This window comes from Pleurodeles waltl, chromosome 1_1, assembly GCF_031143425.1.
Source record: "Pleurodeles waltl isolate 20211129_DDA chromosome 1_1, aPleWal1.hap1.20221129, whole genome shotgun sequence".
Lineage (NCBI taxonomy): Eukaryota > Metazoa > Chordata > Amphibia > Caudata > Salamandridae > Pleurodeles > Pleurodeles waltl.
Window position 1 is genome coordinate 940,067,806 of NC_090436.1, and position 21,846 is coordinate 940,089,651.

At 41.8% G+C, this 21,846-nt stretch overlaps 1 protein-coding gene across 1 annotated transcript in view; it reads left to right on the forward strand.

Annotated features, from left to right (window-relative positions):
- The window catches only part of USP53 (ubiquitin specific peptidase 53), a 255,961-nt gene that overhangs the window by 109,738 nt on the left and 124,377 nt on the right, over nucleotides 1-21,846 (forward strand). The window contains exon 8 of the mRNA XM_069230167.1: nucleotides 16,323-16,472. Within this exon, the coding sequence (XP_069086268.1) occupies nucleotides 16,323-16,472 (150 nt within the window). The remainder of the gene's footprint in view (nucleotides 1-16,322; nucleotides 16,473-21,846) is intronic.

Genomic DNA, 21,846 nt, shown 5'->3' on the forward strand with positions numbered 1-21,846 from the left:
GTTAAATAGTAAGATAGAATGCAGAAGGAAATACAAAGGCGAAACCTATTGGCTTTGCCAATGCTTGTTATTTATGTAAGCCGTTTCTGACTCGGCCTTCTCCTCCCCTTCCCCCATGTCAGTAATTCCATGTCAACCTTTCTCGTAAACGCTTTTGAAGAATGCAACTAACGTGCGGGAGCTGCAAAGTATCAACAATAGTTACTAAAAATAGAAGACGGTGATTGCTGATAGCTCACCACCAATAACATCACTCATCTGACTAATAGAGCACAAGTCTGACACTGCATCACAAAGTTAGCTAAGGGCCTGATAACCAAAGCATTTCTGCAGTCGCAAATACTCTGATTCGGAGTTTGCAACCACAATTTTTTTTGTGTGTGCAGTCCCATTTTAGAGGTCAGGAAAACTATTCTGACTCCTAAAATGGGATTGCGACCACACAACGATTAACTATTTGCATGGTGCATGTGCCAATACTAAATTGTTATGATGTGTATCAATGGTTTCCCACCAAAACCTGGTTGCAAAACAATCAAAGTTAACTGGCTCCTGAGGTCGGGTGGGTAGCTGCTTGCAAAAGGTAAGTGTGCCCTAGCAACCTTCTTCCCTTGAGACCCCACTTCCCCTTCCTGAATATAAAAATAAGTTTGCGAATAGGCAAGTAAGTGGTCCATGGAACCACTGCTGCCAGCTTTCAATCAAAAACAAGTTAACTTTTTTTAATGCAGCACTGTTACCTTTAAAGAAAACGACTGCATTTACAATTGAAGTTTACTTATTTAAAAGGCGATTACAGACAGCGTGGTCTGCTGACACTCACAGTCCAACATCCCTGTGATGGTTACCAATAAGAGATTTGCAATTTGCAATGTACCTTACCACATGAATTTTAATAAGTCGTATTAGAACCCATTCTGATTTTTTTAATTGAAATGTTACAAATCTGTTTGTCAGTAATGGGAAATACTGGGCGTGAATTGAGACCCGTTTTTTACAAGCCTTTCTTAGTGCATCTTGCCCCAAATTTCTTAGTGACCAGCTATGTAGCATGGTCTGATCACACCAGCTTGCTTGTGCATTGATTTTTAACTCCTGATCATTCCACACTTCTTGAGCACAAAAAAGCATTAGAACCTCAACCTATCCACTCCTTCAAGCCCCTGTGGCACAGTGCAACACCTTGCAGTGGCAATTATCACAAAACCAGCAACTGCTATCTTTAAGCTGTATATTCCATGAATGTGTATCTTGAAACAAGAACCACTTTTCACAGATCTTTTCTATTGATGTTTATCTTTAAGAAGAAATGTGTGCCAGAGGATCTCCTGAAAGTAGCACCACAAGCAGATAAAAGACCAAGTATTCAGTGGTAGCCTTGCCCAGCCATAACCAGTGGTTTCTCAATTGATTGCTCTTCACCCTTTGTTTAATCTCGTCATTCTCGGACTTCACCTGTTGACGTATGTAGGTCTGCCACAGCACTGCATTTTCCCAGATTTCCCTAATGTCATACATTGCCTTTTCTCTGTACTTGTGCTACTCCATTTGGCCCAGCTAGTGCTGCCTCCTCCAGAGAATCATGTGACATTGATCCATAGCACTGCTTTAGCATGTTGTGTGATAGAGTTCCAGACCTACAAGAATACCGATATTCCCTGTTCCCCATCTCTATATTCTAGAAACAGTAACTTTGGACCTAGTAGAATGTTCACCCCAGTATCAACATCAACCTCTTCATATTTATAGCCGTAATATTTACATTACCATTTATCTCTACATCATGTGTAGGAATTCTCAGATTTATCAGAAATAACTGAATTTGAAATAATCTTGTCAGTGCGTAATAGAGTTATGTATTATTTCAGCTTAAATAATAGTTTGGTTCAGTGTGTAACTTCCTTGGGGCTTGTAAGTGCTCTGCACCACTAGCTTTGCCTAAATCTTCCTACCATATTTCCCTCAGTTGTGTTGTGGTGAGGTGTGTGGAAAATGAGACTACTTTGTAACCATGAGTCCAGTTTCCTGGCCATATCCCACATGAGGGCCTGGTCTTCAAGTGGTCCAAGATCACCTTTAACTCTTTGAATTACCCTACAAGTGCATGTTTTAACAGCAATCAATTATAAGTTATGCCTGAATTCCTTTTTGAGGGTCTTGTACAATTTTCAACATATTCTAGGAAGCCACTCAATGTGTGTATCTCACTCGGACCCAGATGTCCCACCTAAAGTGTAGTTATACTGATCAATTCTTTTTTAACCAGTTCTGGGCACAGAGCCCAGAGGGAGCACTAGCGCTCCCTCTGTGTTTTTCCCTCCCACCCCCTCAAAGGCAGGGATGGGCCCCCGACAGCCCCAACTCCCCCATTCCCCCCTGTGACGTCAGCGCGCGATCACGCGCTGACCATCAGAGGCCTCCTCCCAAGCTTCCAGCGCGATCGGAAGAGAAATGCTCAGCATTTCTCTTCCGATCATGTGGAGGAGGCCTGAGAGGCTTCAAAGGGAAGGAAATGAATTTCCTTCCCTTTGAAGTCTCTCTGAGCATTTTAGCAGCCGGATTGCGAAGCGATCTGGCTGCTAAAATGCCCACTAGACACCAGGGATTTATTTTCTATAAGAAATTGGCATACGGGGAGCGACCCCTTGGGCAAGGGTCGCTTCCCGGAGGAGGGGGGGGCAAATTTATTTTAAGCCTTTTTGCCCCCCCAGGGGCAGATCAGCCTATTGTTATTAGGCCGATCTGCCCTTAGGTGTGGCAGAAACCTCTAGGCCTCTTTGTTGTTTTGTTTTTTAGAGGTCGGGAGCGACCCCCTAGTCAAGGGTCGCTCCCCTGTGGGGCAAATTGTATTTAGACAATTTCTGCCCCCGATTTTTGTTAGGCCAATCTGCCCCCATGGGGTCAGAAACCACTTAGGCACCAGGGATTGGTGTGTGTGTATGCGTGTGTTTAGGGGGGCAGCCCCTTGGGTAAGGGTCACTCCCCATGGGGGCACATTACTGTTGGCCATATCTGCCCACCATTGGGGACAGATGGGCCTATTTTTGGAAGGCCCATCTTCCCCCAAGGGGGGGCAGAAAGCCCACCAGAGGCCAGGGAAGTTTTTGTTTAAAAAATAAGAGGGAGGGGGTATGGTCATACCCCTACCCCAAATAAATGGGGCCAAAGTTGTTCCGCCCACCAGTGGGCAGATGGGGCAATTACCCCCTGATCCACACCCCGGGGGACAGAAAGTCTACTAGATGCCACGGAATTTCAATTGGCTACCAACCAGTATGGGCCTGTTTACACCCCCACCTCAACTGAAGGGGGTAACAGTATTTCAGCTCTCCCTGCACTCTAAAACATCTTATCCCACAGCAAGCAAGAAGACATTTGATTATTTTGGGTTTTAGTTTTACATTTGGGCCATGAGAGCTTGGCTTACTCTCAAAATCGTCCCACTTGGAATGGTGAGGGCTGCACTTTATGGACTTTGGGACGCTGCCATGTAGAAAAATCCACAAGACCTAGACACATCTGAAAACTAAACATCTGGGTGATTCCAGGGTGGTGTGTTTCACATGTACCCCGCACCATTTTTGTACCCACAATCCCCTGCAAACCTCCAACTTTGCTAGAAATCACCCATTTTTCTGACGTTTTTGTGATGGAACCTTCCGGAATCTGCAGGAATCCACAAAATTCCTACCACCCAGCATTGTCTCATCTATACCGATAAAAATTCTGCTGCACTTGTCAGCCTAAAAATGTTTTTTTGCAAACTGCCCTTTTGAACCAGATTTGGTTCCCCCTCAATATCGACATGTTTTTGGCTCTTCCCTTTCACAAGCACTTGGCCCACCTACACAAATGAGGTATCATTTTTACCGGGAGACTGAGGGGAACATTGGATGGTATGAAATGTGTCCCAGCGCGGTGATCCCACACACAAATGTAGGAAAATTTGATTTTTTTTTTTTTAGCAAAATTTGAAGTTTGCTGAGGATTCTGGGTAAGAAAACATTGGGGGATCCACGCAAGTCACACCTCACTGGACTCCCTCAGGTGTCTAGTTTTATAAATGTCTGAGTTTGGCTGCTGAGCCCAGGACCAAAAACGCAGGTGCCCCCCCCACAAAAACAGATAGTTTTGTATTTGATCATTTTGATGTGTCCAGATAGTGTTTTGGGGCATTTCCTTTCGCGGGCAGTAGGCCCACCCACAAAAGTGAGGCACCATTTTTATCATGAGACTTGGGGGAACGCTGGGTGGAAGGAAATTTGTGGCTCCTCTCTGATTCCAGAACTTTCTGTCACTGAAATTAGAGGAAAAGGTGTTTTTTGGGCCAAATTTTGAGGTTTGCAAAGGATTCTGGGTAACATAACCTGGTCAGAACCCCACAAGTCACCCCATTTTGGATTCCCTTAGGTGTCTAGCTTTCAAAACTTCACAGGTTTGCTAGGTTTCCCTAGGTGCCGGCTGAGCTAGAGGCCAAAATCCACAGATAGGCACTTTGCAAAAAACAGCTCTGTTTTCTTTGTGAAATGTGATGTGTCCACGTTGTGTTTTGGGGCATTTCCTGTCGCGATGCTAGACCTATCCATGCAAGTGAGGTACCATTTTTATCGGAAGATGTGGGGGAACACAGAATAGCAAAACATGTGTTATTGCCCCTTGTCTTTCTCTACATTTTTTCCTTCCAAATGTAGGACAGTGTGTAAAAAAAGACGTCTATTTGAGAAATGCCCTGTAATTCACATGCTAGTATCGGCACCCCGGAATTCAGAGATGTGCAAATAACCACTGCTTCTCAACACCTTATCTTATGCCCATTTTGGAAATACAAAGGTTTTCATGATACCTATTTTTCACTTCTTATATTTCAGCAAATGAATTGCTGTATACCCGGTATAGAATAAAAACTCATTGCAAGGTGCAGCTCATTTATTGGCTCTGGGTACCTAGGTTCTTGATGAACCTACGAGCCCTATATATACACGCAACCAGAAGAGTCCATCTGACGTAACAGTATATTGCTTTTAAAAATCTGACATCGAAGGAAAAAGTTAGAGTAAAACGTGGAGAAAAATTGCTGTTTTTTTCACCTCAATTTCAATATTTTTTTATTTCAGCTGTTAATTTCTGTAGTTAACACTTGTAGGATCTACACAAATGACCCCTTGCTGAATTCAGATTTTTGTCTACTTTTCAGCATTGGTTTCTCACCCATTTCGGTCACTAACTGGAAGGAGGCTGAAAGCACAAAAAATAGTAAAAATGGGGTATGTCCCAGTAAAATGTCAAAATTGTATTGAAAATTTGGGTTTTCTAATTCAAGTCTGCCTGTTCCTGAAAGCTGGGAAGATGGTGATCTTGCCACTGCAAACCCTTTGTTGATGCCATTTTCATGGGAAAAAAACACGAGCCGCCTGCTGCCGCCCTTTTTTCCAATTTTTTTGAAAAAAACAAATATTTGCTGTATTTTAGCTAATTTCTTGGTCTCCTTCAGGGGAACCTGGGTACCTCTAGAATCCCTAGGATGTTGGAAAAAAGGACACAAATTTGGCATGGGTAGCTTATGTGAACAAAAAGTTATAAGGGCCTAAGCGCGAACTGTCCCAAATGGCCAAAAAAAGGCTCGGCACAGGAGGGGAAAAGGCCTGGCAGCGAAGGGGTTAAAAAAAGAAAAGAAAATACTAAATGTGATCATGGTTACGCCTTTTCCCATACAGTGACCACTATGCATGTGGTGGTTGGTAGTTCTGTGGTATTGGATTTTTCATAGATTCACATGCTTGAATCATATCTGTTGTTGCACTGGGAGTTCCACGGTACATAAAGAGAGCAATACAATGGTAAACACAGGCATAAAGCTTTGACATAGTCAAAGTAGTATCCTATTCGCTTCATTTTTATAAAATCTAAAATTCAGTCAGTCAGCGTGCAGCACACACTGCCCCTTTTCCTACTCAGGTCACCATGCACAACTTATTGGAAAGTTAGTGAAATGTGGGGAGTCTCAGATGGGTAGGAGGGTGGGTTGCATGTGAATGTATGAAAAATACTAATACTGGAGAATTACAGCTAAAAATGATTAACTTTTTCTTTCTCTAGAATTGGATCTTTCATAGATTCAAATTCTTTAAACAGAGTAGCAAGTACTTTTGTTTTATAGTAGCTATGATTGTAGTGGATGGTGGGTGGAAAAAGATCAGAGGAAAAGGCTCTCCTAAATGAACAAGTGACAGAACTGCTTGTCCCTCCACTGCATCTCTATAAATTGTCAAGCGCAGACAGAAATATCGAGTAAAGGTATGTTTTTTTATGTGGCTGCCTTGCAAACATTCACTGCTGGAACTCCAGTTAATAAGGCAGTAGAAATAGACACGCTTCTTCTGGAATGTGCTTTGAAGTTTCCTTGGAGAGGGTAGCTCGTTTTATTATGACAAAAGATTATGGCTGTACACACCCAGCAAGCCATTTCTTGTTTCGACAGCGATTGCCTTTTTTGTGGGTAACCATAGGACACTAAAAGTTGGTCAGATTGTTGGAAAGAATTTTGTCATTTGAAACCTCTTTGACATCCATGGTATAAAGGGTTCTTTCTGCTACATCCCTTGGATGCTGGAAGTATGTCTTTAATACTACTCGCTTGTTTAAATGGAAATATGTCTGTACTTCAGGTGTAAAACCTGCTTTAATTATCAGTATGTCTCTGTTGTTCCTAAACTTGAGAAAAAAAAAATTAATCATATAGGACTAAATTTTGCTAACCCTCCTGGTGGAAGTTAGCGCTAACAGAAGCGTAACTTTGCAAGAAAGGAATGTTAATTCTGCTTTGTAGATTGCTCCGAAGGACTCTTCATTTGTTGTGTTAGAACTGTGTTCAAATGCTGTTAGTTAGGCTACGTTCTTATTAGCTAAAAAAAAAAATGTGAATAAGCTTTTAATGAATTATTTAATGATTGTATTAGACAAGAGTGATGGTTGATGGAGTGTTCTGTACGTGAAATGGCCGCTGGGAGGACTTTGACTAATGCATGACTTAATCCAGATGTAAAAGGTATGGCAATATTTGTTGTGGTAGAGATAATATTGAATGTATATTAAGATCAGCACGCCGAACACAGAATTGTTTCCAGTTAGCTGCATAGGTTTTGTTAGTTTAAGCTGCTTTAACATTTGATTACATGTAAGAACTTCTGCTTTTGGTGTGTGAATGTATACCTCCAAAAGTGAGAATGGTCTTTTTTTGATCGAGACTACTAGTCAGCGCATGCAGTGTCTGTTTCACTCTCATTTGCTTGCTTCTTATTCAGTGACTTGCCTTGTCCGTTTTGTCTGTCCCACCACCGGAGTATTGGCAGTTTGCTATTATCCTTCCACTACTCATTTTAGTGACCTACTTTTTACTTTTGTATTAAGCACTCCATTAGAGTGCATGTATTTTATAAGTGCTTCCCTGGTGTGCTTCTCTCATCTCCCGTCTGTGTTGCTGGCCTCTCTGCAGCACTTACATTATTTAGTAGGTGCGTGTGCACACTAAATTATGTTAAATTATGAGGCGAGACTTCCTGTCTTTAACTGTGCTTATTTCTAATGGCAGAATTTGGCATCTGTATTTACCCTAAAATAGATGGCTCTGCTCATCAATGACAGAGAGAGTTCAGGGGTGTGGACTTTAACAAAATATCTCCTTGTTGCTTCATAAATCTACTTGTCCTGTAAATAAATCTATTTGTCCCTTTGGTGTCATATAGTCCAGCGACAAATTATGGCAGCAATCTCATTATGTAAGAGCTCTGTTAACAGCCTCTCTGGTTATGCCAGAGCTACTACTATAGTAGGGCTTGAATACTAGCAATTTAAATTTCATAAGCTGTGAGACAGTACAAAAAACAAGTAAATATGGAAGTTATGTTTTTTCCTCTTGGTGTGGAAACACACACTAACCATCTTCATTCATCTTTGTTAACTAATGCGTCTCTCAGAACTGGCATCCTCGTCTTCTCCAAAATGCATCCCTATTTCTCTGAGTGGTTCTCCTTAATCTTATTATTCAAGAACGTCCCAGAGTTTTTATGACCTCTCCAGCAAGCAGGCTGCTCCAGAACAATGCCATATAGATCCCTAAGGATTTCTTCACCGTAATAAGGCCCCTGCACCTTAAGATCAGCTACCTCTACTAAAGGCTGGTGAAACACTTTTTTGTGCTCTAGTTAAAATTATCTTTTGCCATCCTCGTCCACTAAACAGGGGAACATACTTGATACTCTTATTAGCAAACCAGAGTCCTGTTGCTGGTTGCGTCCTAGAACCTTGCCTTAATTCCACTCCTTCTACTTCGGTATTGATGGGGATATTGGCATTCCTCCAGGTTTTTAAAAGCATTTTCAAGACTATTATATACTTTCAGTTATTGGGTTCAAGCTTTCTTCATACGTTTGCCTGCACCATCTCCCTAACAATTTTCTACTGTGTCAGATAATCTATTGTTTGAAGTCTACAGTGCATCAAGGCTATGAATTTCATTCCCTTACGTGAAACTGGATGGGTCTTTTACTCCACGCTTCATTTCAGTGGAAGAGAATTTTCAAGGGCTCAGAGTTTTTCTGGATCTTGAGTTTTGTCAATAATTTCTTAACTCAGATTCTTGTCTCTCTGAAGGTGGGTGACTGGTATACTCTACAGCAATCAAAGATGACCATTTGTGCATTGAAGACTGTTGCCCTCACTGATGACTTCTCAAATGTGTGGCAAGTTGCAGACATTTCGTGTACAAGCCTTTGAAATTTGACCTGTGATTGTCAACAATAATAGTCATAAAGACGATGGCAATGCTTGCTCGTCTCCTGAAGCTTTGTTTGTAGCATTTATGCCCCTTACCTCACGAGTGAGAACTTCTTACCTCTTATTACTCTGCTTTAAATTCCCGTCACTTTACAATCTGGGTACTGTTCAACCTAGGGCTAAACTTGGAAATTATATGTTTATCCCAGATCAGAGCATCCATTTTACGAGGGCACTGCTTGGTAGGGAATTTTAGAAACATTCATGTTGCATAGCACAGTTTGGGTATTCGGGAGATCAGGCAATATAAGAGATGAGTAGTGGTTCCAAAAAATGACTCTTGTGTCCAGGAGCACCTGTCCCCTTTATGTTTGTCAGCCATCTGCTTCACCTGGCCTCTTTCTGGGAGGAGAATCAGATAGTTATCTTTGTTCATGCTGAATCAGATCATGTGAATTCTGATTTCTAGTAGTTAGTGGCACCTCACTACCTTCAGTTCAGCGCACCTGTTTCAAAACCTTTCATCAAATTCATTGGTTACCTTTTTGGCTGAATATGTTATCTTTCATGCAGAGTATTTACAAAGGAATTTTTGCAGTGAGGGACAGTAGGTGAAATTGGAACTGACACATACAGTTCGGTTCAGTGAGTGTTGGAGATGGCTATGCAAAAAAGATGTGGAAACTGCATGACTGGGAAATAAAAAAAATGGTGTAATAGTACACAGTCAAATTACGGTATTTCAATTTTCACAGTGAGATCACATCCACTACAGCTTTTATGCCCAATCCCTCTACCCTCCCAAAGATATTCCAGGTTTTCAATTTCCTTGATAATATATGGGTGCTATTCCACTGCACAGATTAAAATGATTCAAAATCTGGTGAAGCCTCTTATGGGAGCATCAACGTGCAGAAAGGCAAATTTTTGAAGGCGCCCAAAGAGTACAGTCAAAATTAGCTTGAGAACCATTCTCCAGTATTGGATCTTTCTTAGATTCACATGCTTGAATCATCCCCGTCGTCGAGGTGGGAGTCCCACGGTAACCTTAAATATACATAGAAGTAAGTGTATTACACTAGGCCTCAATGGCCTATACAGGCACTGTTATAGCCTATCCATGTTTTTTTATTTTTAAAAAAGAACCAAATCTGAACTACAACCAATCAGTCAAAAGCACCCTCTAGAACACTCCCAACAGAGGCTGTTTCCCTCAGATTTTGTACCGTATGTCGTGTGAAGGGAGTCTCCCTGAGCTCTGCTCAGCTTCTTCTTCTGCAGCTATTCTGACAGGAAACTTTCTTTCAGATATTTTGGATTTCTAGTGGACAGGATGTCCCAACAGACTAAAAAAATACTTTTCAGAAATTGAGACAATTGTGGGAGAAAAATATTTCATATTGATGACCCCCACAAGAAGTGCATCTACTGCCTACGCCCAGACCATAAGGTGAGATTGCAAGATTTGTCGCACCTTCAGTCAAAAAACCCTGAAAGACAGAGAGGGTAAACTTTTGTTATGTCTACAAAAGCCGAAGGCTATGGAATACCCGTCTGCTAAGGAGAGGCCTCCTCACAGACTTCTCAAAAGTAAAGAAATACTTTTTGCAGAACCTCCAAAGAAAGTTAAAAAAAAATCGAAACACCTTTCTTTAGAAAAACAAACAGGCCAAGAAAGCTATGCCTTATCATAGTCAGAAACCCAGTTAAAAGCCTTAAAAAAGGTTCACTCAGACCCTACAACACCTTCAGGGAAAAACCACCTCCAAAAAGTGCTTCTCTGTCTTTGTCACCGAGGAGAAAACCGAAAAAATACTCTTCAGACTCTTAGAAAAAAGGCTTGTCGATGACAGTACTGTTGACGACCACATTCACCACAGCAGTGACCCCTATCATAGTCACGTCATCACCACTATCGATGAAGATCATAACAGCTAAAATCTACAAAAGGGCACTGTCGACGACTATTCAGCCATCAGATAGGCACGCGACGAGGGACCCATTGACGAGAGACCTGTCGATGAGGGACCCGTCGACGACGCAACCACCTATGACCTGTCCATCAAAGATGGACACGACGATGAGAGAAACGTCGACGACCGATCCGACGATGACCACTTCAGAATGTCAAGGTTTCTCCCTCTATCATTGATAACTGTAGGAAAGAAAGCATCTCCAATCCTACTAATGCATACCTCCCCAAGTAAGGTATTACCGTATCCTCCTCAACATCTATTAGATGACGACGACGGATCTTCTCAAGATGATGGAATGTTTGGAGTGGCCAACAGTCTGTCACAACTTAACGTCAAATGTCAGGACCCGCATGACGATAGGGATGATCAATATCAGGGCAGCTATTCAGCAGAGGTCCAACCAGATCCGTCGTATTCCGCATATGGTGACACCTCTGTCCCTATGCCAAGGTCATTAGTGACAAATCTCCAAAACATGTTGCATGACTACTACAGAAGATTTCCACCCTTAGTACCAACAACTCCGACCACACAGCAGTATGACCTGCAAGCAGGACTGCAGGCCGCTATCCCTAGCCATCCATGGACACCGCTCATACTGGATACGAACATCCCTTTCGTACAGCCACCTCAGGATGACCCTCAATCCACAGATGAAGAAAGGGAAGAGGGAAAAATACCTGAAACCACTCCTAGTGAGTGGGACAAATACGTGATTCCCACACCATCACCACAGTTTGCAGGACCAGTGGATTCACCACTGGAGGACATAGGGGGATTCCATAATTTAGTGGAAGGAGCGGCTAAACGTTTCGAACTGCCCATTCTCTCTCTATCTCTCTCTCTCTCTCTCTCTTGAAACTGATTGTTTCCTAAATGACTTCAAGGAACCATCAAAAAAGTCAGTTTAGAGCCATATCTATAGTTGACTTTATGTGGCAGGACGGATTGAAAGCAATGAAAAAACCCAGCTACAATACCTTCCCTGATCCCGCATTTGGAGAAAAAGTATAAAGCCCTGGACGCCATCTGGACAACATAGGAAAAAGGTTCTCCTCAGTAGCAGTAATAACAGTCAAAGCTGCCAACTTGTTAGCCATTCTAGGCAGATATGATCGACAAATGTGGGCAGACATGTCCTCTTACATTGACCTCTTCCCAGAGGATGCAAAACTAGAAGCAAAGAAAGTGTTGCAGGTGGGAGAGTGGATCACAGCCGAAGTGATTGATTGTGTGATTGATATCTGACTGGATTTAGACAACTGGCGAGGCTGCAGCGTTGCGCAGACAGGGCTGGCTGAAATCTACTTCTTTTAGGCCAGAGGTACAAAGCAAAATACTTGACATTTCATCTGATGGGGAATGCCTCTTCGGCAAGCATGTGGATGAGATGTTACAGTCCATAAAGGCGGATACAGACACAGCCAAATCCCTAGGTACGTTGCAGTACAAAAGACAGCTATTTGGCGGGGCTAGAAGCAAGGGAGGTTACTCCTTTTGTGGCCTCCCCTCAGATGCTCCCCTTATTTCTAAGACTACGTACTTCACACTTGTACGGGAAAATCTGAGGGAAACAGCCTCAGTTGGGAGTGTTCTAGAGGGTGCTTTTGACTGATTGGTTGTAGTTCAGATTTGGTTCTTTTTTCATACAAGAACATGGGTAGGCTATAACAGTGCCTGTATAGGCCATTGAGGCCTAGTGTAATACACTTACTGCTATATATATTTAAGTTCACCGTGGGACTCCCACCTCGACGACGGGGATGATTCAAGCATGTGAATCTACCAATACTGGACAACTACAGTTACAGGTAAGAAACCAGTTTTCTTCTCAGCTCATAGTGTTATTACCTAGTAGGATTTTACTTCAATATGGCCCATTTGTTGGCCTCCTAGCCATCACATGCCTACTATGACAAAGATCTTGCAGCTTGCCCATATGATTAAAAAACAACCCAATCACAGCTGCACTTTGTTTGTTTTCCTGTGATTTATATAGGGACCCCAGAAAAGCCATATTGGCCCCACTGTTTAGAACCCTTAACATTAGATCACGCAGACCAGCGCTACTGTATCTCCAGATATAACAAACTGAACTAGTTCAACATACAGTATATAGGTTCATTGCAACCTCTGTTAAATTGCGCAAAGTAGTTGTGAAATAACTAATAATTACAATCTATTGATTTTTGCCTGTGTAGGTTCTTTCAGCAGCGATTTATGTGAACGATCTGCCTCCCATTGATTGTGAACGATGCAAATCTTCAGATGGGCTGAGGATAGTTGCACTATACCATGTTGATATTGTGGTTCCCCGATGAGTCAGGCCCTGCCATTGTGTTATTAAAGTATTAAAGAATATTTTATTTGAGGCCTATGCCTGTCTAACTGCAGCAGCACCCGAATCATAGGTTTTGGACATTAGTTGCACTATAATTTTTATATTGCGTCTTGCACTGTCACTCTAATTTGCACTTGATGCTTTCCTCCAGTTTGTTACAATTGGTCTTGAAGGTCCTATCTTGGAAACATAAGTGACTGTACGCAGTGGACCTTAAATAGGGCAACTGTACTGACAGGAATCGTATGTTACAGTGTACAGGTTTGAGGTCATTTTATAGATGTGCAATAGTGGCCGGTATCAGTTTTAATAGCACTTATGCAGTTTGCTTTGCAGCTGCTGCTTTGTCATCCCTGGTATCAGTATGTCCTCCACATGTCCTTCATTATGTGTGGATCTTGTCTACGGAGCTCGCAAACTGTTCTTTTATATGCAGATTTGCTTTTATCTTTAATTATATATTTGATTGTGATTTTATCTTGGACACAATGCAGTGTACTGTATGCTTTTATGGTCTCACAACTGAATAAAGATTTTATGCTACTACTTTTCTGAGAATTAAGGCAAATGGATTAGGGGAACAGAGAGAAACTCAATAATGATATATGAAGGTATGTCACAACATTGGATCATTAACCTAATGTTGTGACTTAAGACTTGCCTTTAATGCCAGTGTTATCTGCCTTCTCGAAATTCTATAGGGCCCACCACCCTGGGAATCTGGAAGTCTCATGCTTTAGTAAAGCTCAAGAGGATCACGTGCTCCTAATTGAAATCCTGTTGCCGATGGTGATTTTGCATATTGGCAAAGGCGTTTTTCACATTTTTGGGGCAGAAAAGTGTAACCTCCCTTTTCTGCCAGAAATGGTGTACCCCGTTGGTGGACCTACTTGCATTGGCAGAGAACTTGTGCCACCTCTAAAGCATGTTGGATGGGCGGTGGTTTTCTGTCCCTGACAGATACATTTGAAATCAGTCGAGAACACATATCCACTGATTCTTTTCACCATCTATTTCTTGTCCCAGAGTGACTCAAAACCTGTGTAATAGCAGTGTGTTCAAAGTGATAAAGGTAGCTACTCGAATTGAGCCTTTGCCGTTTGACCACTTGTCATAACAGTTGCTATTATTGCTTCAAGTCTCTGGTATAAGACTCAATCTTAATCCAGTGGTACCAGTGAGAAGTATGAGCCAATCCAGCATTAAGCACACTACCATCCCATTCACTTGATCCTCTGACAGTAACATATTACTGCAAGATATCACCAACACATTATTGTTTAATAGTATACCCTTTCAAAATGCAAATACTTTAAGTATTTTTAGTTAATGTTCAGTGCCACCGTAAAATCAGAAATCCCTGGCAACAATTCTCAGTTGCGAACTGACACAGTTTAAGGGGTGTGTGTGACATAATAGCCTTTGATAACTCAAGGCTTTAGAGCTATGCTTGATTTCTGTATACAAAACACAGCTGTAACTGGTTTATGTTCTTGCGCTCTACAGTGCATGTCAGATGGGAGGTGAGCCTGGTGCCCATCGAGGCCCATCTGCAGAATGGGTTGAGAGGCCTTGATGGGCCCCAGACTCCTCTCATCCCTCCCATCCCCCCAAATCCGTTATGCCTCTGGAACACTTTATAAGTCTGCAAAGACATCCAACATAGAAATCTTACAGCACACATACTTGCAGCCCAATGTCTAATACCATAACAAGTTATAACACTTGTACACCGATGAAGGGGTCCTAAAAAAATAAAAACCACAAACATCACTTAATCTATCACCAACATCCACACAACTCTAGTCACTAAAACTAGTCACATGCCTGTTCTACATTAGAATGCATAAATACATGCTTCTGACCGAGTGGCGGCTGCTAGCAGCAAAAAGTGGTGGGGGAGCGCGGGGTACAATAATAAAATGACATAAAAGAAAATATACCTGACGCCTCGGTGCTTTTCAGGTTCTGATGCACAAGCTCCCAGACTCCCCTGCACCAATCTAGATGCTGCTGTCATGTTGGTTTTACTCAGCATGAGAAAAGCGCTGGGTTTGAACAGAGCGGGCTAGTTTTCTGCTCCAGCAGGTAGTTGCAGCCTGTGCCCGCTGTTTTCCGTGCAACAACCTGGAGATATCTAAGTGCGCATGTCCGCTTAGCCGTCCTGAGACTGCCGGCCAAACCGACATGCGCTCATGTGGTGCCCTGTGCCCACCCTCTCCTCCTGCTGCTGTCGGAGGAAGGCCTTGCCCTCAGGACTCTGCTCCGGCAACCTTATGTAAAATAATAAAGCCGTAATAAAGCTGTTTTATAAATAGCTTTATTATCATTTTATTTTACATTTTTTCATCTGCCGGCTCCAGCTGTAGTGCGACGCTCCTTCGCCATAGTGGAAGAGCTGCTGCTGCTCTGACCTCACATCTAGCACTTCTTGAATGTGCAACTACCTTGCTCCTAGTGCACAGAAGAGCAAGTGGTTCCAGTGGCCACATATATATTTATTTTTCAGTTGTATAAAATGCAGTTTAACATACTTTATTTTACATTTTTACAGTGCTACTTAATCTTGCTGGTGTCAGCAAACCGTTCGAAGAACATCTTTTAGACTGAAATCTGTTAACAAACAAATAGTTCATCCAGCACTGTAAACTAATGTGGTGCAGAAAAATGAGGTGTCATCTCAGTGATCTGCATATACCTCATATACTTCTACCGGGCAGTAGGCTCAGCTACTGAATGAGAAAATTCTTAAACGGTCTTGCTGCAACCCTCTGGGGTCACCGTTCAAACCCAGGGCCTACTATGCTTGAAACATTCTGACCCACTTACTTAACAAAGACACATTTGCAACCCTACTTGCAGCTCATCCCCACAAAAAAAATATGAATTTGTTTGTGTGATAGGAACAAGGATGCCATTTCAAACATTATCCCCAGACTATTCAATGCACTGCATTGCCATACTTATGGCTGATTGTATATAGTCAGTGCTGAATTTCAAAAGCAGTCATATTCTCAACTGTCCTTCATCTATCATTGTATACATAGACTCACTACTAAGCAAAAGCTTTTGCAATGTTAATATTCACTTGATCTCTGGACTGAAAAGTAAGGCCTGTGGTAACGTTTGGTTGCCTCCTAGTTGAAAAAAGGCTGTATAAGTTGATATATTTTGGTATTAAGCAATCATAATTATGTTCTCTGGATTAATTGTGCAGAGGGTTTTATTTTCAGCTGTTCTACAGAGTCACAGACGAGCAAGCAAGGGACAGTGAACTCTGCCTTGTGGGTATGATCTGCTACACGAGCCGCCATTATTGTGCCTTTGCATATCATAATAGGACTTCAAAGTGGATATTGTTTGATGATGCAAACGTGAAAGAGGTGAGCTTAGTTTGACTTTTATTTTGTATATTTATATTCCATAAAATGCTCTTGGATACATGTGTTATTGTCTGGATAATCAAATCACCAGTTAAAGTGACTTTCAGAGTACCTTCCTTGAATAGCTGACTTTGAAGGCAAGCTGCTGAAAGCAATCAGTAATTTATGAACCTGTTTTAGTTGTGCTGAACATGACCAGGTCGCCTGCATATAATAGGTTGGATATCAGTCTTTGCATTGACTATGTCCAGTTCCAAGGTCAGGTCTGAGATACACCGGTTGAAAAGCAGGTGAGCTAGAAAGCACCCCTGTTTCAAACCAATCTTAGTTTTAATTTCCTCGATAGATGTGAACCATCTCCCAGTTTATTTCCTATCAATATGCCTGTGTATAGGAGCTCGATCTCTCTTAGAAACTTTGATGGGACTCCTCAGATTTGCATTTTTTTTTCCCCAAAGGATGTCTCGGGAACCTCGGCCAAACACAGCTTTGAATTCAATAAAAAGGGTATAAACGGGAGTGGGCATGAACAATTGGTCCATTAGAAGGGATACTGGCATTAGATTTGAGGTTGTCACTGTTCCTTGAGGTAAACCTGACTGGTTTGGTGGATTCTCTGCTGTATGTCAGCCCAGCTGTTTTAGCACTTCGAGTAGCAGACTTGCAAAATATTTTTCCTTGATATCTGACAAAGCTTTTAACCTGTACTTGCCCGCTGACTTTTACTACTGCTCTTGTAGATGGGATTGATTGCCAAATCTCTTCAAGTGTCTGGTATTTCTTCAGTGGCTAGGATGCAGCTGTAGAGTGTTGGGAGCTTCTTATCCCAGAACTTTGAAATGTAATAATGCCCAAGGTAGATCGTTGGGCCCAGCAGAGCAATCAGTTTTTCAGAAATGAGCAGCTCTATAGCCCAGATTTTCTATTCCCCAATTGTCTGATAAGAGGGCCTGTTCACTTTAATGATTCACTTCCAAGGCACTCTGTGTTTATTTTGGGCAAACGTATGTTCCTGAGCCGTGGTTCTCTACTTGCACTGAGTAGTGCGTGCATAGAAGGTGTACTCATTATAATTTGGTGAAATGTGCATTATTCACTTTTCATGTGGTTCGGTGATATTTCCATTACTCACTTTTCTTGTTAGATTTTCAATAATCACTGCGTGTCAAAAGGATTTTGAGTTCTTGCTTTTATTAGCGCATAGAAGGGTGGCCCAGTATTTTATTGCAGTATAGTTTTTTTTTGGCTACCCAAGCTTTTTTTTTAAAACTTTTCCTAAGTAATTTTATGCTCTGCAGTAGATCTGTCCTGAGGGCTTTTCCATAGAAATCAAGATTTTGCTTAACAGATTTTTTGTAGATTCTCTTTCTTTTCATGCAGAGTTAGGAACTTTGTGACAAGTCTCGTGGGGTACTTTTACATAATATTTTCAGTAAACCCTTCCCATTCTCTTGCTGGATTGTCTCCACTTTCAACTCATGTGTTTAAGAGTGTCACACAATAATCTGCAATTTCCAAGTGTATGGCTTTGTTCTATTTTAAGTTTTTTTGCATTTTCAGTATGTACTCCGGTCAGAGAAGTATTCATTGATGTGAAAACGTGGCACACTGGTTAAAAGTTTGACTTGCAGGTGGTGATAACTTTCAGTGCATCGATCTATTTTGGATTTGTGAATCTATTTGAACATGGCATGATTTGCCAATGTATAATCTAGATTAGAACTGCCGTTTTGCGAAGCTCACGTCCAAGAAGGGGGGGCTTGTCATCTATGAATCTGCCATTTAGTACCTTCAGTCCAACTGCTGTAGTCTGTGCAAGGAGCCTTTAGCCTAGTTTATCCCAACATCTTCTCAGGGGGTGCACCTGGTGTGGGATATCCCAGTAGATCTCCGTCCCGGGCTGCTGATCATCTTGATCTTGATTTCTAAAACGATTTAGATGAAATATTCAGCTTTCAGGATCAAGATGATTTTATATTATTTGCTCACTGTCTATCTTTTTTCTTTTGGGTTTGGATTGATATAGAGATTTATAAAATCAGTGGATGCAAATGGATAGCCACCACCCACCCCATGAACAACCTTGCTGCTTAGTTTTAATTGCAAGATTTGAATATTCTACGAATCCTGTTAATGAAATTGAAGTTTTGCCCATGTCTCTTGAAGATCAATCATTTGAAATTGTTGCCAATATCTTACTATATTGCTGTTGTTGGCCTTTTGTCACTGCCCCAAATTTTCCACGAGAAGACATTTAATTTGTTTCCAATGGCTGTTAGCAGTATAGGGTTGTTTACAATTCAGTCTTCAAGTTTAAACGCAAGCTCCAATCTGCATTTTGCATATACGATTGGCTTGTGTTGTGCAGTTCCACTCTAAATTTTGTCTTTGCCGGTGATGCTGTTGCATCTTTGAGGGATCTACTTGGAATTCTGACTGGTCCAATAGCACTTCTTAGAATTAAGTGTGCATTGTGTTTCTTTCTTCGGGGGGACAGGGATGAGAGGATCACCTTGTTAATATTTGTGAGTATGCGTTTTCATGGGGTATAGATAAGTTTATGCCCCAGCTTCTAAGTGTGTATTTATTTATTTTTTTAAAGTACATCAAGCTTGTGAGGCGAATGTGACTAGTGTGGACTCTGTGATCTGGGCTTCGGGGTGCAGTAACATTTCTATTGATGATATATCTGTTGACGTGATTTGTGAGATACCCAAAAGGTCATTATTGACTTTTAAGATGTTGCCGCGATTTAGTAAGTCATGAATGCCTCTTGTTTGATATTCCAGGATCGACACCATCTGCTGTGGCCCATCCATATGGGCAAAGGGGCCACCACCTCTCACCTTTTTCTGAAGAAGAAGAGTGTCTTATCAGGCTAAGCAAAGGTCCGCCTGACAGATATTCTTCTTGTTCAGGTCAGGCAGCCAGGAGCTAGATATGCGCTGAATGTGCAGGCACCTGGCTGCTTGAACTGAACTTTTCTAGGCTGAGGATTTCACAGGCCTGTGGACATGACCTCCTCAGTCTGGCAAAAGTGCCTCAAGGCACTCCCCCTAGTGATGAGGGGAAGCATTGCTGATTGCCTCATACCTTGTCTCCGAGGGGGGTCACCAAGTCTTACTGAACCTTTCCCACTCAGTGATGAGTGCAGGACTGCCACCTCCCCTTATTGGCAGCAGACCGAACCATCCTGAGAACTCTGAGGCTTTCCTTTCCGGGAGCTGTAGGGCAGGTAAATTATACAGTTTTTTTTTTTTAATTGGGTGCATGCGTATGTGTAAATGTATGAATTTGTTGTGAGTGAGTATTGTGAATGTGTGTGTGTGTGTTTGTGTGCACGTTTGTGAATGCATGGGTATGAGTGAGCGTATATGTGTGCATGTGTGGCCTGCCTGCCTCCCTGTCAAAGTTATCATCCCCCCCACTGCAAAAAAGTTTAGATGATAGTGTCTAGAATGTTATCTCCTTGTTCAATTATGTTGTCATTGATTAATGCGATCTTCTGGGGTGACTGGACCATTGTATTCAAGGTTGTAGTGTCAGACATTTTGTAGTGCTTTCCCACTCATTTGCAGGTTGAGGCTCCTTGCTCTTGTCCAATAGGCTGAAGTCTGTGGTTTATGATGTGGGGGCATTTGGGGCCGCTGCTTCCTGCCCCTGATTAGCTAGATCCTGTTACATTCCAGTAGAGCTTGTTGTAAGTCCTGAATTGATGTTTTTCTCTTTTGCAGAGTCAAGGTATACCTGATCTGTGTAAATTTGAACCACTGCTGGTTTGATACAATGTATGGTAGAGACTTCATGCCCCTTCAGGGCATGTGTCTGTGACATGTTTGGGATGACTTGTGTATTGTTTTAGAGTTTTATGACTGAACTCTTGTAGCTCTGGACAGATTCTGTAGAAGTGTGATGTAGCTGTTAGAGCGGAATACAGTGAAAGTTGGTTTAAAATGTTGAGTTCACAGTTACAGAAGAATCAAGAAGCGGCAACATAGGGAATAAGTAACCCAAAGGATGATCGTGCTTTCTCAGAGAGTTTGCCCTGGTCCAGGCATACTGCTTGTGCGTGCCCTGTGTGTCGCTGTTGAAGTACAGAGTCAACTCTTCATGGATGTGGAGTCAAAGTGCAGCTCCAGCTTCTGTGAAGCAGTTGAAGACCACAAAAACATTGTAAAGAATCTACATGTCACTGGCCGAGAACATGATGGTCGGGCTATACATAAAGGTACTGCGCTGCCACAGAAGATAAAATTGTACTTTATACTGAGCGTTAATGCTGAAGGCGGATACAACCAGGTAAAGCGCAACCAAAGATAATCATACCTTGCCAAATATCACTGCAAACAGAAGTGCTGCAAGTCAGAGATCAAGCAGGTTTCAAGATGTGCTAACTGTTGTTTAGAAAAGAATAAATAAATGACTTCCTTAATCCACTAAAGAGAGTCATTGTACCACAGTACTCAGTAAAGTTGCTCAAGGAGAAGTGCTCAGGGTTGTGCTTACTGATCCGTCCATGCCCGCTGCGGTTTGCCCACAGAGTTGTTAAGTGGGGCTCAGAATAACTTCATAGGTCTTCAAAGAATAAAGAGCCGAAAACGATATTTGAAATAGGAAATTTTTCAGATGGCAACTAAAAAAGAAACCACAGTTTCAAGTAATGTTAAAGACGATCCTAAGGCCAACAAGTCAAAGAACCTTACAGAAGGTTTGCATAAATATACCCAAACAAAGCCAGAGAGCACTCTACCCTCAGCGTCCGTAAGCTCCATCCTGCTCTACAATGCTGCTGCCTTCCTAAAATCACCATCACCTTTCCATACTACCAAAAAGCAAAATATTGGCGATAGATGAACTGCTTAGATGGAGACATTTGATGATTTCATGATACACTTGAAGAGTCTGATAACAGAAACATTATCAAGTATCTCAAAAATATTGCTGGTGACGATGTGACAGAAGTCATAAAAAAAAAAAATCCTGAGAACTGACAGAAGTCATGTAGCCTTGAATCTCAAATTCAATCCAGTACTAAACATTGATTATGAAAGATATGTTTTCGGTCAAGAATGCCAAAAAGTTGGTGAAACGGTAGAAGAATTTGTGTAGAGATTCGGTACACTCATCAAACACTGTACGTTCAGTTATTTTAATGGCAAAGAGCTATGCGTCTTAGTTATTGATGGATGCTTTTCAGATTCATTCAGATGACAAATGCTGAAAGAAAGTCTTGAGCGAGTGTTAGTGCCTGCCAGAGTTGAAGAGCATAAGGAAAAACAGAGAAACATGCACATGTTGGACTGGACGCATATAAAGAAAAATGTCAGTCAAAGAAAAGTCGACATTCCAAAGCACCACAATCATACAAACACTG